The sequence below is a fragment of the Tupaia chinensis genome, unplaced genomic scaffold (genome assembly GCF_000334495.1).
Source record: "Tupaia chinensis unplaced genomic scaffold, TupChi_1.0 Scaffold000117_2, whole genome shotgun sequence".
NCBI classification, from domain to species: Eukaryota; Metazoa; Chordata; class Mammalia; order Scandentia; family Tupaiidae; genus Tupaia; species Tupaia belangeri.
Genome location: NW_006159583.1, coordinates 4,105,464 through 4,118,359, shown reverse-complemented (window position 1 = coordinate 4,118,359; position 12,896 = coordinate 4,105,464). Strand labels below are relative to the sequence as shown.

General features: G+C 41.9%; 1 protein-coding gene across 3 annotated transcripts in view; it reads right to left on the bottom strand.

The window, feature by feature from the left end:
- The window catches only part of AKAP7 (A-kinase anchoring protein 7), a 184,724-nt gene extending 178,695 nt beyond the window's left edge, over positions 1-6,029 (bottom strand). For all 3 annotated transcript variants that reach the window (XM_027770231.1, XM_006144293.3, XM_006144292.3), the window contains exon 1: positions 5,894-6,029. In XM_027770231.1, the coding sequence (XP_027626032.1) occupies positions 5,894-5,912 (19 nt within the window). In that variant the 5' untranslated portion in view covers positions 5,913-6,029. The remainder of the gene's footprint in view (positions 1-5,893) is intronic.
- Positions 6,030-12,896: the final 6,867 nt, after the last annotated feature.

The following is a 12,896-nucleotide window of genomic DNA, read 5'->3' as shown; positions in this document are numbered from 1 at the left end:
AAGAGACTCATAAGGGCATTGATAATCTATTCCATGAAATCCTGCAAGAAAACCTTCCAAATCTAGAAAGGCACTCAAAGATCCAGTCTCAAGAAATACAAAGGGCCCCAAATAGAATCAACCCAAGAAGATCTTCTCCAAGACACATTATAGCCAGATTGACCAAAACCACAGACAAAGACAAGATACTAAGATTGGCAAGAGAGAAATGGCAAGTTACCTACAAAGGATATCCCAACAGGCGAACAGCAGACGTCTCATCGGAAACAATGAGAGCAAGGAAAGAATAGGAAAATATAATCAAAGTATTAAAGGAAAAGTAATTTCAACCAATAATACTATGCCCAGCAAGACTGTTCTTCATATGGGGTGAAATGACAAGAACATTCTCAGACAAACAGAAGAATTTACCAACACCTGACCAGATCTCCAAGAAGTTCTCAAGGGAGTGTTGTACCAGGAAAAATTAAATACAGACACAAAAAATGAGAGTTCAAAAACTAAGAAAAAGGCCAACTTAATCGTAAGGGACAAGTCTGGAGTTGAGTATTGTTTCCCAGAATTTAATCAGGTAGATCGAACCACAACAGAAGATAGATGAAGTACATGAGACTGATGAAACAGAATTTTTATGACTTTTGACTAAAACATTGCTGATTTTCTTCTAGGCTTTGTTTACTGGTTTTAAGGACTTTTATCCTGTCTTGAGCTGCTGATAGGTTCATGTACCTACTATTTGAACAGAATCCTAACCTGTTTTCTGGCTTTAAGTTTTAAGCAAAGTTCCTTAGCATTTCTTTGATTTATTAAAGCTAAAACTGCTTTTCTTGAAATTAAAAAATATATTTAAAAATACCTATTTAATGACTGTAGTAAGCTATATAGCATCAGCTACATGCTACCTTATAGTATATTCATTCTACTCAGAGTTTCATGCCTAAGTTCAAACATGTATTCACAGATAGGTATATAACAGCTGAAGTTGCTACTGAAAGTAGCTAGATTAATTAAAATATTTTGTGGATCAATAAAATGTAAGGGGAGAAAAAAGAGATGAAAAACAACAGCAGCCACCTGAGATAGTGTGGGAGGAGGGTGGGAAATGGCAGAGGGGGAGAAATAGAGGTTAAAAAAACAAAAAAAAAAATATATATATATACACACACACACACACACACATATATATATGAATTAAACTAGAAATGGAAAATTATTGATGATAACTTATATGATTAAGCCACTATGCAGTACATTCTGGATGGGAAATCACAGTTTATATGCTGTGACAATGCTCAGGGAATGAATGTAAATTAATTAATTAATTTTTAAAAATGTTTTAGAAGAAAATTACAGTGCACTTGTCACTAGATTCTAGCTTTGTCCATATTTTTAGTTTAAGGTATCTTGTGAATCAATAAAATGTGGAAAAAAAGTTTAGTATGGAAGGGAGAGAGGGAAAGGGGAAGGAAAAAGCAAGTAAAAGTACACTTAATTGACCAAAAAATGAGAATGTATGTGCTGTTAAGTTATAGAGTAATATCTTTGGCTTGACTAACATGCATAGTATTTGTACTGGAAAAAGAAATGCTGTTCACTGTGAAGACGTGATTAAATGTAAATAAATTAATTAATTTTTAAAAAGTTATAAAATGAAAAAAAAAACTAAATTTTATTTTTTGTGCAAATCCAAATATAAGTTATGCTACTAAATGCATTACATTACTAACATAAAGAGATAAAGCTGACAAACAAATACTACTACTATCAGCTAACATTTAAATACATGCTACTTTATGGCAGGCATGGCTGGAAGCGCTTTACAGGAAGTACTCATTTAATGCACACAACCAGCCTATCAGGTGGTACTACTGTTATACTCATTTTATAGTAGTCTGTCTCAGGTTGAGGCTAAAGGTCTTGGGGCTGGAATCTGAATCCTGTCACTCTGTACCAATCTGTTCCTTCCAGTACCATTCCCTGCTGCCTTTTATTTTTTTTCTTTTTATAAACATTCATTTATTTATTTGTTGTGATCTTCAATCTGCCAGGTCCAGGATTCAAAACACAGTCTGCCATGTAGGAATCCAACACCTCAACCACTCCTGCTGATCCCTCTTCAAATATGGGGTCAACAGGAGTGGTTGAAGTGTTATAAACAGCCTATAAACTGAGGTAATCCTCTCAGAAAGCAATCTGGTATTAGATCAAAAGTCATACAAATGTTCTCCTAGGGGCCAGCAGTGACATGTGATTGAGGTGCTGGATCCCCACATGGCCAACCACAATTCAAATCCCAGACCCAGCGGCTTGAAACTCACACAAGGGGTATGTGCGTGTGTGCCCCAAATCCCAAGAGAATGGAGAAGGGATTGGGCATAGCCATCTCCCTGGGCATGATTTCTCACTTTCTCCCTCTGTCTCTCTGGTAAGCGCATGCGTCCTATAGAAAAAGAATTTCTCAAAAAAAAAAAAAAAAAGTTCCACTAATGCCTTCTTACTGATATCTGGTATCTGCTCCATATATTCAAACAGATTCACCACAGTTTTGCTTAAACAATAAAGAAAAAGTAAAACAACTTAAATGACCAAGAGGTAAATGGCTAAACCTGGCATACTCACACCAATGACAACTAAAAATAATGTTCAAGAAGACTGCAACGACAACAACAACAAAACAAGGTTACAATAAATACTGCTGACATTAACAATTATATGGGAAAAGGCATGAAGTATATTAATTACTTCTAAATCTTGATATAACTATAATGAGTGCATATCTTTTTTCCCTTTTAAATTTTTTTAAATGGTTCCTATTTCAATTTTTAAAAAATTTCCTATAGGGTGTGTGCACTGGCCAGAGAGAGAGTGAAAAAACACCCTCCAGGGGGAATAACCAGACAATTCCTCCTCCATTCTCTTTTGGGATTTTGGGAACACATGCACATACACCAGGCATGTTTTGGGTCCAGTACTCAAAATACAATTGGTCAAGTAGGATCCAAGCTGCCTTAACCACCTCGCCACCACCTGGCTCATTAAATGTTTTTAAACTGAAGTAATATTACTTTTCTTTTCTTTTAATGTTCGCTATAGGGTGCGTGCACTCACTGGAGAGAGGGGGAAAGTGAGGGAGTACCCCTCGGAAGGATGGCCAGGTTGTAATCCCTTCTCTCCACTTCCGAATGAGAACTTGGGGCATGCATGTACACATGCCCAGCATATTTTTCAAGCTGCCAGGTCTGGGACTTGAACTGAATAGTCACCTATGTGAGATCCAACCACCTTCACCACACCACCAGCTGGCCTAAGTAGTATTACTTTTATAAGAAAAACAATGCATACATTTTAAAAAAAGCTGTATATCAGGGGCCAGCAAATGGCTAAGGTTACGTAGCTAACTCCCACAGAGTCGACCGTGGTTGGAGTCCCAGACCAGGCAGCTTAAATTCACACCAGGCATGTGTGTGTATGTGCGTGCCCAAAGTCTAGAGAGAAGAATGAAGAATGGATTACAGTGTGACCATCCCCCTGGGGGTTGATTTCTCACTTTCTGTCTCTCTGTCTATCTCCGTCTCTCCAGCGAGCACATATGCCCAGAGCAAAAATCTTTCTAAATAAACAAATAAATAGGGAAATAAAATACTGTATATTATAAAGCCAAACATTGATATATGTTAACATGAAAATACAGGTGCAGTTCAGCAAATGATTGTCCAAACACAGACCTAAATAGGAAAAAAGGATAGACAGTTTATTGGCATAAAAAATGCAAGTTTCCTAATTGTGCAATAAAATATTATTTTATTAAGCAAGACTCTCCTCTAATCACTCTGCTAGGTAATAGTAAATATATTCCTCAAGAACCAGTAGAAGGGACCAATGCCATTTATCCAAGTCCAGGTTTAGCTACTAAAAATAGCAGCAAATATCTGAATAAATGTGGAGAGCTGTGTGATAATCAACAAGTTAACTGACCTACATGCTTCGGTTTCCTCCTGGTAAAAATGGAACAAAAGTATAACCTAACATCAGGAAGAAAAGGATGAAATAAGCTAATAGTATCTGAGAAGGAATGAAAGGAGAGAGTAACCTCCACAGACATCTTAAACTCTGTTTTTGAAACAGAGAAAGATGCAGGTATGCTAACATCATCCTGAATATAAAGCTTCACACTTACACAAGGAATGGGTGTGACTCCGTCCTCCCTAACAATCTCCTTCCTGCTCCAAACTGCACAGCCATATAACTTTTTTTTCAGCTGATTTTTTATTTACATTTAATCGCTACATCTTCACAGTGTACAAAACGGTTTTCCCAGTATAAATATGGTGCATATTAGTCAAGTCAAAGATATTATCATATACATTATCAACAGATAACTTGTCATTGTTGTGTCTATTACATGGGGTTTTTTCTTTTTTTTTTTTTAAGTGACAGACCTTAGGAAAAGTGTTATAAAAGGTTACATTGGAGGGAACCAGCAGTTAGCATAATGGCTATGTCGCTGGACTCCCACGTAGTCGACCGCGGTTCATGTCCGGGACCCGGTGGCTTAAAACTCACACCAGGTGCGTGTGCGTGCGTGCCCAAGATCCCGAGAGGAGAATGGAGGAGAAGGGATTGCGGCGTGACCATCCCCCCTGGGGGGTGATTTCTCGCTTTCTGTCTCTATGTCTCTCTCTGCCTGTCTGGCGAGTGCATGCGCCCTACAGTGAAAATCTCTCCCAAAAAAAAAAAAAAAAAAAAAGGTTACATTGGAGAATTATTCACTTCAAACATATAAGTATGGAGAAGGTGGGATTTTTCTTGGCTGTAAAAGCCATGTGGAAATTAAACATACAGATATGTGTCAGGAAAAGCATTAAAGACAACTAAGAAGAAGTTGTAAAGCAGTATTGTATGTTGGTAAAGAACAATAACATGGATATTGAACTGTAGGGTCAAAGCTTGGCCCTGCGTTGTGACCTTGGGAAAGTTACTTAACCTCTCCTTCCCATTTTTTCCTCAGCTGGTGTGGAGGTTGTTTTCAAAGGCGGCCGTAACTATCCTTCCCAAGCGACTTTTTCATTCTTCCCTTCAAGAATGCCATACGACTTGTAAGAACATCTCCCATGCCATCTCAAAACTGCAAACCTGAGCACCCATCCACAAGGGCTTAGTCACTTCATCTGCATAACAACTGTAAACATATTTACACTAGTTAATACCTATTTATATAAAAGTTCAAGGTTGTCCTGCTTTTATACCTTTTCATACGTTTACAGTATACAAAGCTCGCAGAAAGTCACATGTTCGCTAATTGGTGTTGGTTCCTTTAACCGAAAGTCCAACCCTTAACTCACTCTACCCATGAAAGTCAGTGTAGGAAATGCTGACCCAAGCTGGAAATTCATTGTGGGAGCTAGTCTAGACTTGGCGCCAGTTTTAAAGCGGTTATTTCCAAACCTATAGTAAAATCCTCAGTGAAACGGTATGGCGGTTCAGGTGCTTAATATTTGTGATATAAAATAAAGCTGTTTTCGTGGCTTTAGTTTACGCAGACTTCATGCCAACACACTCCCTCCTACGGTGTGGGTGTACCGGGGCATGAACTCTGTGCTAAGGGTCACACGATCAGAAAGGAAGAACAAAAGCGAAACTCCAGGATGGGTTCACACCCCTCGCCTCCTGTCGTTCCACAATGCGTGCATTAAAACGCGTGTTACGGCCAGCACTGATCCCATCCGGGATGTACTGGGGTCCTGGGGTCTACACTGAGTCCTCTTGCAGAGCGAGTTGGCCGCTGTTGGTCCAGTCCCCCTGACAGGGCCCTCCCCAAGGCCGGACTCACAGCCGGGCGCCCAAGCCCCGCGGCTCCAGCCGCCTCCCGGCCCGCTCGGCAGCCCGGTCTCACCCGCTCCCGGGTGCTCCATGGTCACGGCGCGAGAGGGAAGCACGTCCCCGAGGGCAGCAGCGGCGGCTCCGCGCCCCTCGGGGCCGGGGCCGGTGCCCGGACTCAGGAGAAGGCGGAGGCCGGGGCGGGGCCGGAGGCCGGCGGGCGGCTGGGGGAGGCGGAGCAGGGACTGGCGCCAGTGGTACCGGATTCTGCGAGCTGCGCGGCAGCACTTGGGGAGCGTCAGGGAGCCCAGGCCTGCGCCCCGGGAGCCGAATCCCCGCCCGCCTGCGCTTGCTGGTCAGGCTGTCTGCGAGGCCCCAGGCAGCCCTTGGTTACTTCATGTGGCGCGGCCTTTCCCGTACTACGCTTTGATGGGCGAGGTGTGGCCTGGGCTCAAAGCATTCCCTTGCCCAGAGTCCCCTGAGAACCTTGTGTTTAGTTTCACACAGAGCTTTTTTTTTTTTTTTGGAGAGATTTTCACTGTAGGGCGCATGCGCTCGCCAGACAGAGAGAGACTTAGAGACAGAAAGCGAGAAATCACCCCCCAGGGGGGATGGTCACGCTGCAATCCCTTCTCCTCCATTCTCCTCTCGGGATCTTGGGCACGCACGCACACGCGCCCGGCGTGAGATTTAAGCCACCGGGTCCGAGACGCGAACCGCGGTCGACTACGTGGGAGTCCAGCGACATAGCCATTACGTTAACTGCTGGTTCCCTTTCACACAGAGCTTTGAAAACAGGGTTCAGACGAGAGAATATCTGGTAAGAGCATATGTACAAGAACAAGATCTCGGGACCAGCAGTTGGCGTAATGGCTATGTCGCTGGACTCCCACGTAGTCGACCGCGGTTCGCGTCTCGGACCCGGTGGCTTAAATCTCACGCCGGGCGCGTGTGCGTGCCCAAGATCCCCAGAGGAGAATGGAGGAGAAGGGATTGTGCGTGGCCATCCCCCCTGGGAGGGGATTTCTCACTTTGTCTTTCTGGCAAGCGCACCCACCCTATAGCAAAAACCTCTCCTCCCCCCCCCAAAAAAGAACGAGAACTGGTACATCTTAATTAGAGGTTTTATTTGCCTTTTTTTTTTCCTTTGCAGGGGAAAGGGACAAATAGTGACAAATCCTTGAAAATGTTTAAAATAATTTTTAATTTTATTTTTTTTTAATTTATGTTCCAGAGAGAGAGAAACAGAAGAGTGCCAGGTCCAGGACTTGTACTGCTGTTCCCCATGTGGGAGCCCAGCACCTTAACCATCAGGTTGCTTGCGGCACCACCCTTGATGTTTTTAACAATGGCAGTATACCTAAAATTAAAAGGAAACCAGTTACTGGTTTTGCAGATTAAGGTACTGATGTACCTTCAACAGGAGGAAATTTACTTAGTTAAAATAATAATCATAAAAGGTATTTCACCTTGGAACGAATGCCTCTGGACTTTTGTTGTTTGTTTAGTGCAAAGAAACCAGGGATAAAAAAAAATTAGAAAGTAAACCTAGCTCCTTTTTCAAATAATAACACTTTATTCATCTTAAATACACCCTAGAATGGGAGGGAGTCAAACACAAACCCTTCATAATTTCAACAGTTGATGTAAAGAACATAGACTAGAAGTCTTAGAGCTAGTTACTCTGAATTTAAAATAAATCTTCAAATTAGTATCTGGTTTTCATAGACATAGCATTTATGGGTTGGTAGGAAGGTTCGACAGGTTCCCCTAATATTTATGTAACGCTTGAGCTCTCTGCTGAAGTAGTGCAAGCAAAACAAGTCTTTTTCTTAAGAAGATGGTCATCTAATAGAGAAAGAAACAACTGCAATAAGTAATAAAATTGAAATCACATAAAAGTAATCCATATCAATATTAAAGGTCAGGATATACCACCTAAAACATGTACTTTGACATATGATTATTTTGAGTTGAAGGCAACTGAGAAAAATGTTTAAAAATGTGTGGATCCCACATGGCCTAGTATGCAGGTTCAAGCCCCAGTGTGTCCTGATTGCCCAGATACATCCTAAGAAAAGGGAGAGATGAAGCAGAAGGGATTGCAGAATGATCATTCCCCTTGGGGGATGCTTTCTCACTTTCTCTCTCCTGCCGGTGCACATGTCCTCTGGCAAAATGTTAAATAAAGATGTATCACTCTCCCACACTAGGAAAAGGAGAGTGACTCTTATTTGCATAAGAAACCTTACCAAAAAACTCCTATTTACCAGGCAGTCCTACTCACTCTCCCTCAATTTAGACCACTCCCACTCACAGAAGCTCAAACCCTTTTTTCTTTTGTCTAATCTTTTCCTACTTTTACACCATTTGTTAAACTGGTATATAAGACCCCAGGTTTACCTACATCTTTGAGTTTTTCACTTTTTTTCTTATGAAGCTCCTATGTGTATGTGTAATAAATAAGCCCTTTCTCCTGTTTATCTATCTCTTGTCAGTTAATCCACATGCATCAGCTACTGAATTAAGATGGTAAGAGAAGGGTTTGTGTTTTTTTCCTCCCCTACAATATGTATCAAAAGAAATAAGAAAGTTTCATTTGCTACCTAAACAGAAGTATCAGTCCAAATGCTGCCTACCTATTGTTCACAAGCACTATTTTGAATATTGTGTTTTACCTAACATCTCTTAGGTAGAGGAACATGTAAATTATGAAAGTCCTGAAAAAAGGTTTTCACAGAGCTTCTTTGAGAAATAACTTCTTCCACAAAGTACAAGGTGAAGCTCAGACATTGTTTTGCCCTCGAAAGCAAAGACAAATGGGAATGGTCAAAAACACAGGAACTAGCTTGAAACCACTCTCTTTGACCAAGAGGGAGACAATTTGAGACTAAATAAAAGAATAACAACTAATTATTATAACACATTGAACACAGAATACTAGTAAGTCATAATGATACTCAAAAAAATGAGAAGAAAAATTAATGGGCCACCGTTGGAGGTGATTGTTACCAACCTCTTATTCTCCTTAGGTTAACAATTTCAAATTCACTCACCCAAGTACTACACACCGAATTGTAGGTACACGGTGTGATGAAGAAGAGTGCCGCTTTATTGCCATGCTTAAGCCAAGGAGAGTGGACAGCTCGTGCTGAAAGACCCATTTGCCCCAAGGAGTTCCCTATGTGCATTTTTTTTTTTTTTGAGAGGTTTTACTATAGGGTACATGTGCTCACCAGAGAGACAGAGAGAGACAGAGAGACAGAAAGCTAGAAATCACCTCCCAGGGGGCATGGCCACGCCACAATCCCTTCTCCTCCATTCTCCTCTTGGGATCTTGGGCACACATGCACACACACCTGGCATGAGTTTTAAGCCACTGGGTCCGGGACGTGAACCGTGGTCAACTGCATGGGAATCCAGCGACATAGCCATTATGCTAACTGCTGGTCCCCCCACATGCATTTTTAAGGGCAAAACTAAGGGGGGAGGGGTCCCAGACACATGATCAATTCAATGATTGGTTGAATAATGAGCTGGTGAGCCTTCTCAGTTGGCAAGGGCTTGCAAAATAAAATTCTTGCTCTAGAAGGGAGCAATCATCAGGTTTCCAGCACCATTAAGCCTAGGATCTATATACTCCTAGCCAGCAATGTCCTTCCTCCAAAATATTTGAGGACAGAATTCTATTTCTTCCTATTCCAGAGGGCCTGGGAGAGTCACATTGACAAATATTAACAGAAGCCTAAAAACACGAACAGATGCTTTGGTCCATTAATAGTAGGATACTACATCCTGTCCGAGGCATAGTGGTTTTTGATGGGTAGTAAGCCTTTTTATCCCCTAAAACACACTCTTTTGCTATTTTCTTTCAGGAACAGAGACTTGTTTTTCTTTCATTATTAATCTAAGAATTTCGAACTCACCTCCAACCTATAAGCCTAGCTTCCAGATGTCCCACGTTTTTAGGCCAGACCGATGTAATGGACTCCTTTTGCTGGTTGAGAACTCTCCTGCTCTCAAAGCTATATAGAATAAGCCACTGTATCTCAGCAGCACAAGAAACACACTCATCTTTCTCCGGGTCTGGTCACTCAATCTCGTGCTTAGTGATAAAGAGAATTAATTATTATTTCTAGGGGCCAGCAGGTACATAACGAACTCCCACATGGCCAGCCACAGTTTGAGTCCCAGACTCGGTAGCTTGAAATTTACAATGGGCGCATACGCGTGCCCAAGATCCTGAGAGGAGAATGGAGGAGAAGGGATTGCAGCATGGCCATCCCCCCAGAGGGTGATATCTCACAATCCCTGTCACTGTCTCTGTCTCTCTCTTTCCACAAGTGCACAAACCTCTCAGGTAAAAACCTCTAAAAAAAGAAAAAGTGTATTATTTCTACAGAGTTGGATATTTCTGTCAACATTTTTTTTTTTTGGAGTTTTTGCTATAGGGCACATATGCTCACCAGAAACAGAGAGAGAGACAGAGAGACAGAAAGCGAGGAATCACACACACACACACACACACACACACACACACACACACACCTCAGGGAGAATGGCCATGTCGCAATCCCTTCCCTTTCATTCTCCTCTTGGGATCTTAGGTACGCGCACACACGTGCCCAGCGGGAGTTTAAGCCACCAGCTCTGGGACTTGAACAATGTTCAACTACATGGGAGTCCAACAGTGTAGCCATTACATTATCTGCTGGTCCTATGTCAACACATTTTAAGTATTAAAGTTAAAACCTATCTTTCAAGGCCAGCAGGTGGTTTGTAGGTTAAGGTGGCTGGTTCCTAGATGACCAGCTTTGCAGTTCAAGTTTTGGACCAGATGTCTTGAAAAACACACTGGGCACTTGAGCATACATGCCCAAAAATCCCAAAAGCAAAATTGAAAAGGTACTGCCACATAGCTATCCCCTCCCAGGGGTTGATTTCCTACTTTGCCTCTCTCTCTCTCTGGCCAGCACAGGCACTCTTGAGGTGCTGGATCCCCACATGGCCAACCACAGTTTGAGTCCCAGACCTGGCAGCTTAAAAATCACAACAAATAGGGACCCAGCAGTTAGTATAATGGCTATGTCTCTGGACTCCCACGTAGTCGACCGCAGTTTGCGTCCCGGACCCGGTGGCTTAAAACTCACGCCGGGCGTGTGTGCATGCGTGCCCAAGATCCCGCGAGGAGAATGGAGGAGAAGAGATTGCAGCGTGACCATCGCCCCTGGGGGGTGATTTCTCACTTTCTGTCTCTATGTCTCTCTCTGTCTGTCTGGCGAGCGCACGTGCCCTATAGTGAAAAACCTCTCCAAAAAAATTGAAAAAATAAATAAATAAAAAGAATCACAACAAATAAACAGATAGATAGACAAATGTTTTTAAAGGGGGAAGGAGACAAAAAAAAAAAAAAATAGTCCACTTTTATTAACTTCTTCCATGAAAGCGAGAAAAGAAGAGAGAGAGACAGGTGCCCCAACAGGGTCTTCATGCCACAAGCCTAAAAGTCCACTTTTATTTACTTCTTCCATGAAAGCGAGAAAAGAAGAGAGAGAGACAGGTGCCCCAACAGGGTCTTCATGCCACAAGCCTACCCCAGGCCTTTGCCAGCCCAGATCATGGGCACACATGCATGGCCTATACAAGGAGAACTCTAGACATGAACCCAGGACCTTCCCATGTGGCCTTAGCACTGTTGAGCATTGCATCACCACTACAACTGACCAGAAGGCTGATTTTTGTAGAAGGCTGTCCAATAATAAATATAGAAGATTTGAACAAATTGAAAAACTGCCATTTGGCCACCACAATTCATTACTGATTTGTGTACATGTCGCTGATATATGCTAAAACCATTACATAAAATGTTAATGGGGAACAAGATCATTTATAAGCTGCCAAAACATTACCCATAAAGTATTTGCTAATTGCTAAAGAGAGAACGTATCTTTTTACCTAGCATAAATAAATCTGGTAGTTAACACCTTCACTATATGATCAAATTTAGCATCAATAATGGTGAGACAGTCTGTGAAGGTGATAGCATTACCTACAAATACTCCTGCCAAAATGTTTCACCTGACACGGCTGAGGCTTTGAATGTTTATTTCCACTTTACTAGAAATGCAGGGGCTACAGAAACAAATGAAATAACGTGAGGGAAGAATCTGAAAAATCCAGAGTATGTAACATTCTATGAAATAATTGACTTGGCGTCTTCAAAATGTCAGTGGGGGCCAGCCCAGTAGCCTAGTAGTTAAGGAAACTGGACCCCTTGTGGCAGACTGCATGGTTCAAGTCCCAGCCCCTGCAGCTTGAAAGCATGCATGGCAAGTGTGTGTACATGCTCCAAATCCCAACAGAATGGGAAAATGGAGAAGGGATGGCAGCGTGACCACACCCAACTGAGAGGTGTTTTCCTTCTCTTTTCCTCTCTCTCCCTCTGCAAACACATGAGCCTTTTGGTAATTAGGAAAAAAAAAAAATCAATGCATAGTAGGACACAGAAACAATGTGATAGCTTAAAATGGAAACCTTCAAATTCAGTTCTCTCAATTTGCCTTTGCCTTCTGGGGAGAAAAAGGGTCGTTTGTAGGAGGGAATAGACAGAACATAAGGAACAAGAGAGCTGTGTGGTTCAGATTGTGAAGGCCTTATGAGTCATGGTAAAGAGACATTACCCTGAGGGCATAGGGCAGCCTAGTTCTTTTCAGCTTTCATAAAGCAAATAAATATCTATGAAGTTATTTAATTGGCTTTTACCATATACTGATTCTGTTAAGTGGTTTTTTTTAGATTAGAACTATTAATTTTTAACTATTTGTAGTAGTCATGGATAAGAAGTATGCTTAATACTAAAACATTTTTAACTCAAATATATTTTTATATTGGAAATAAGTAGCTGATTGACACAATAGAAACCCATAATACTCACATTAGGTAATAATGATCGTTGGGACCAGCAGTTAGAGTAATGGCAATGTCACTGGACTCCCATGTAGTCGACCGCGATTCGTGTCACAGACCCAGTGGCTTAAACTCACCCCAGGCATGTGGGCGTGCATGCCCAAGATCCTGAG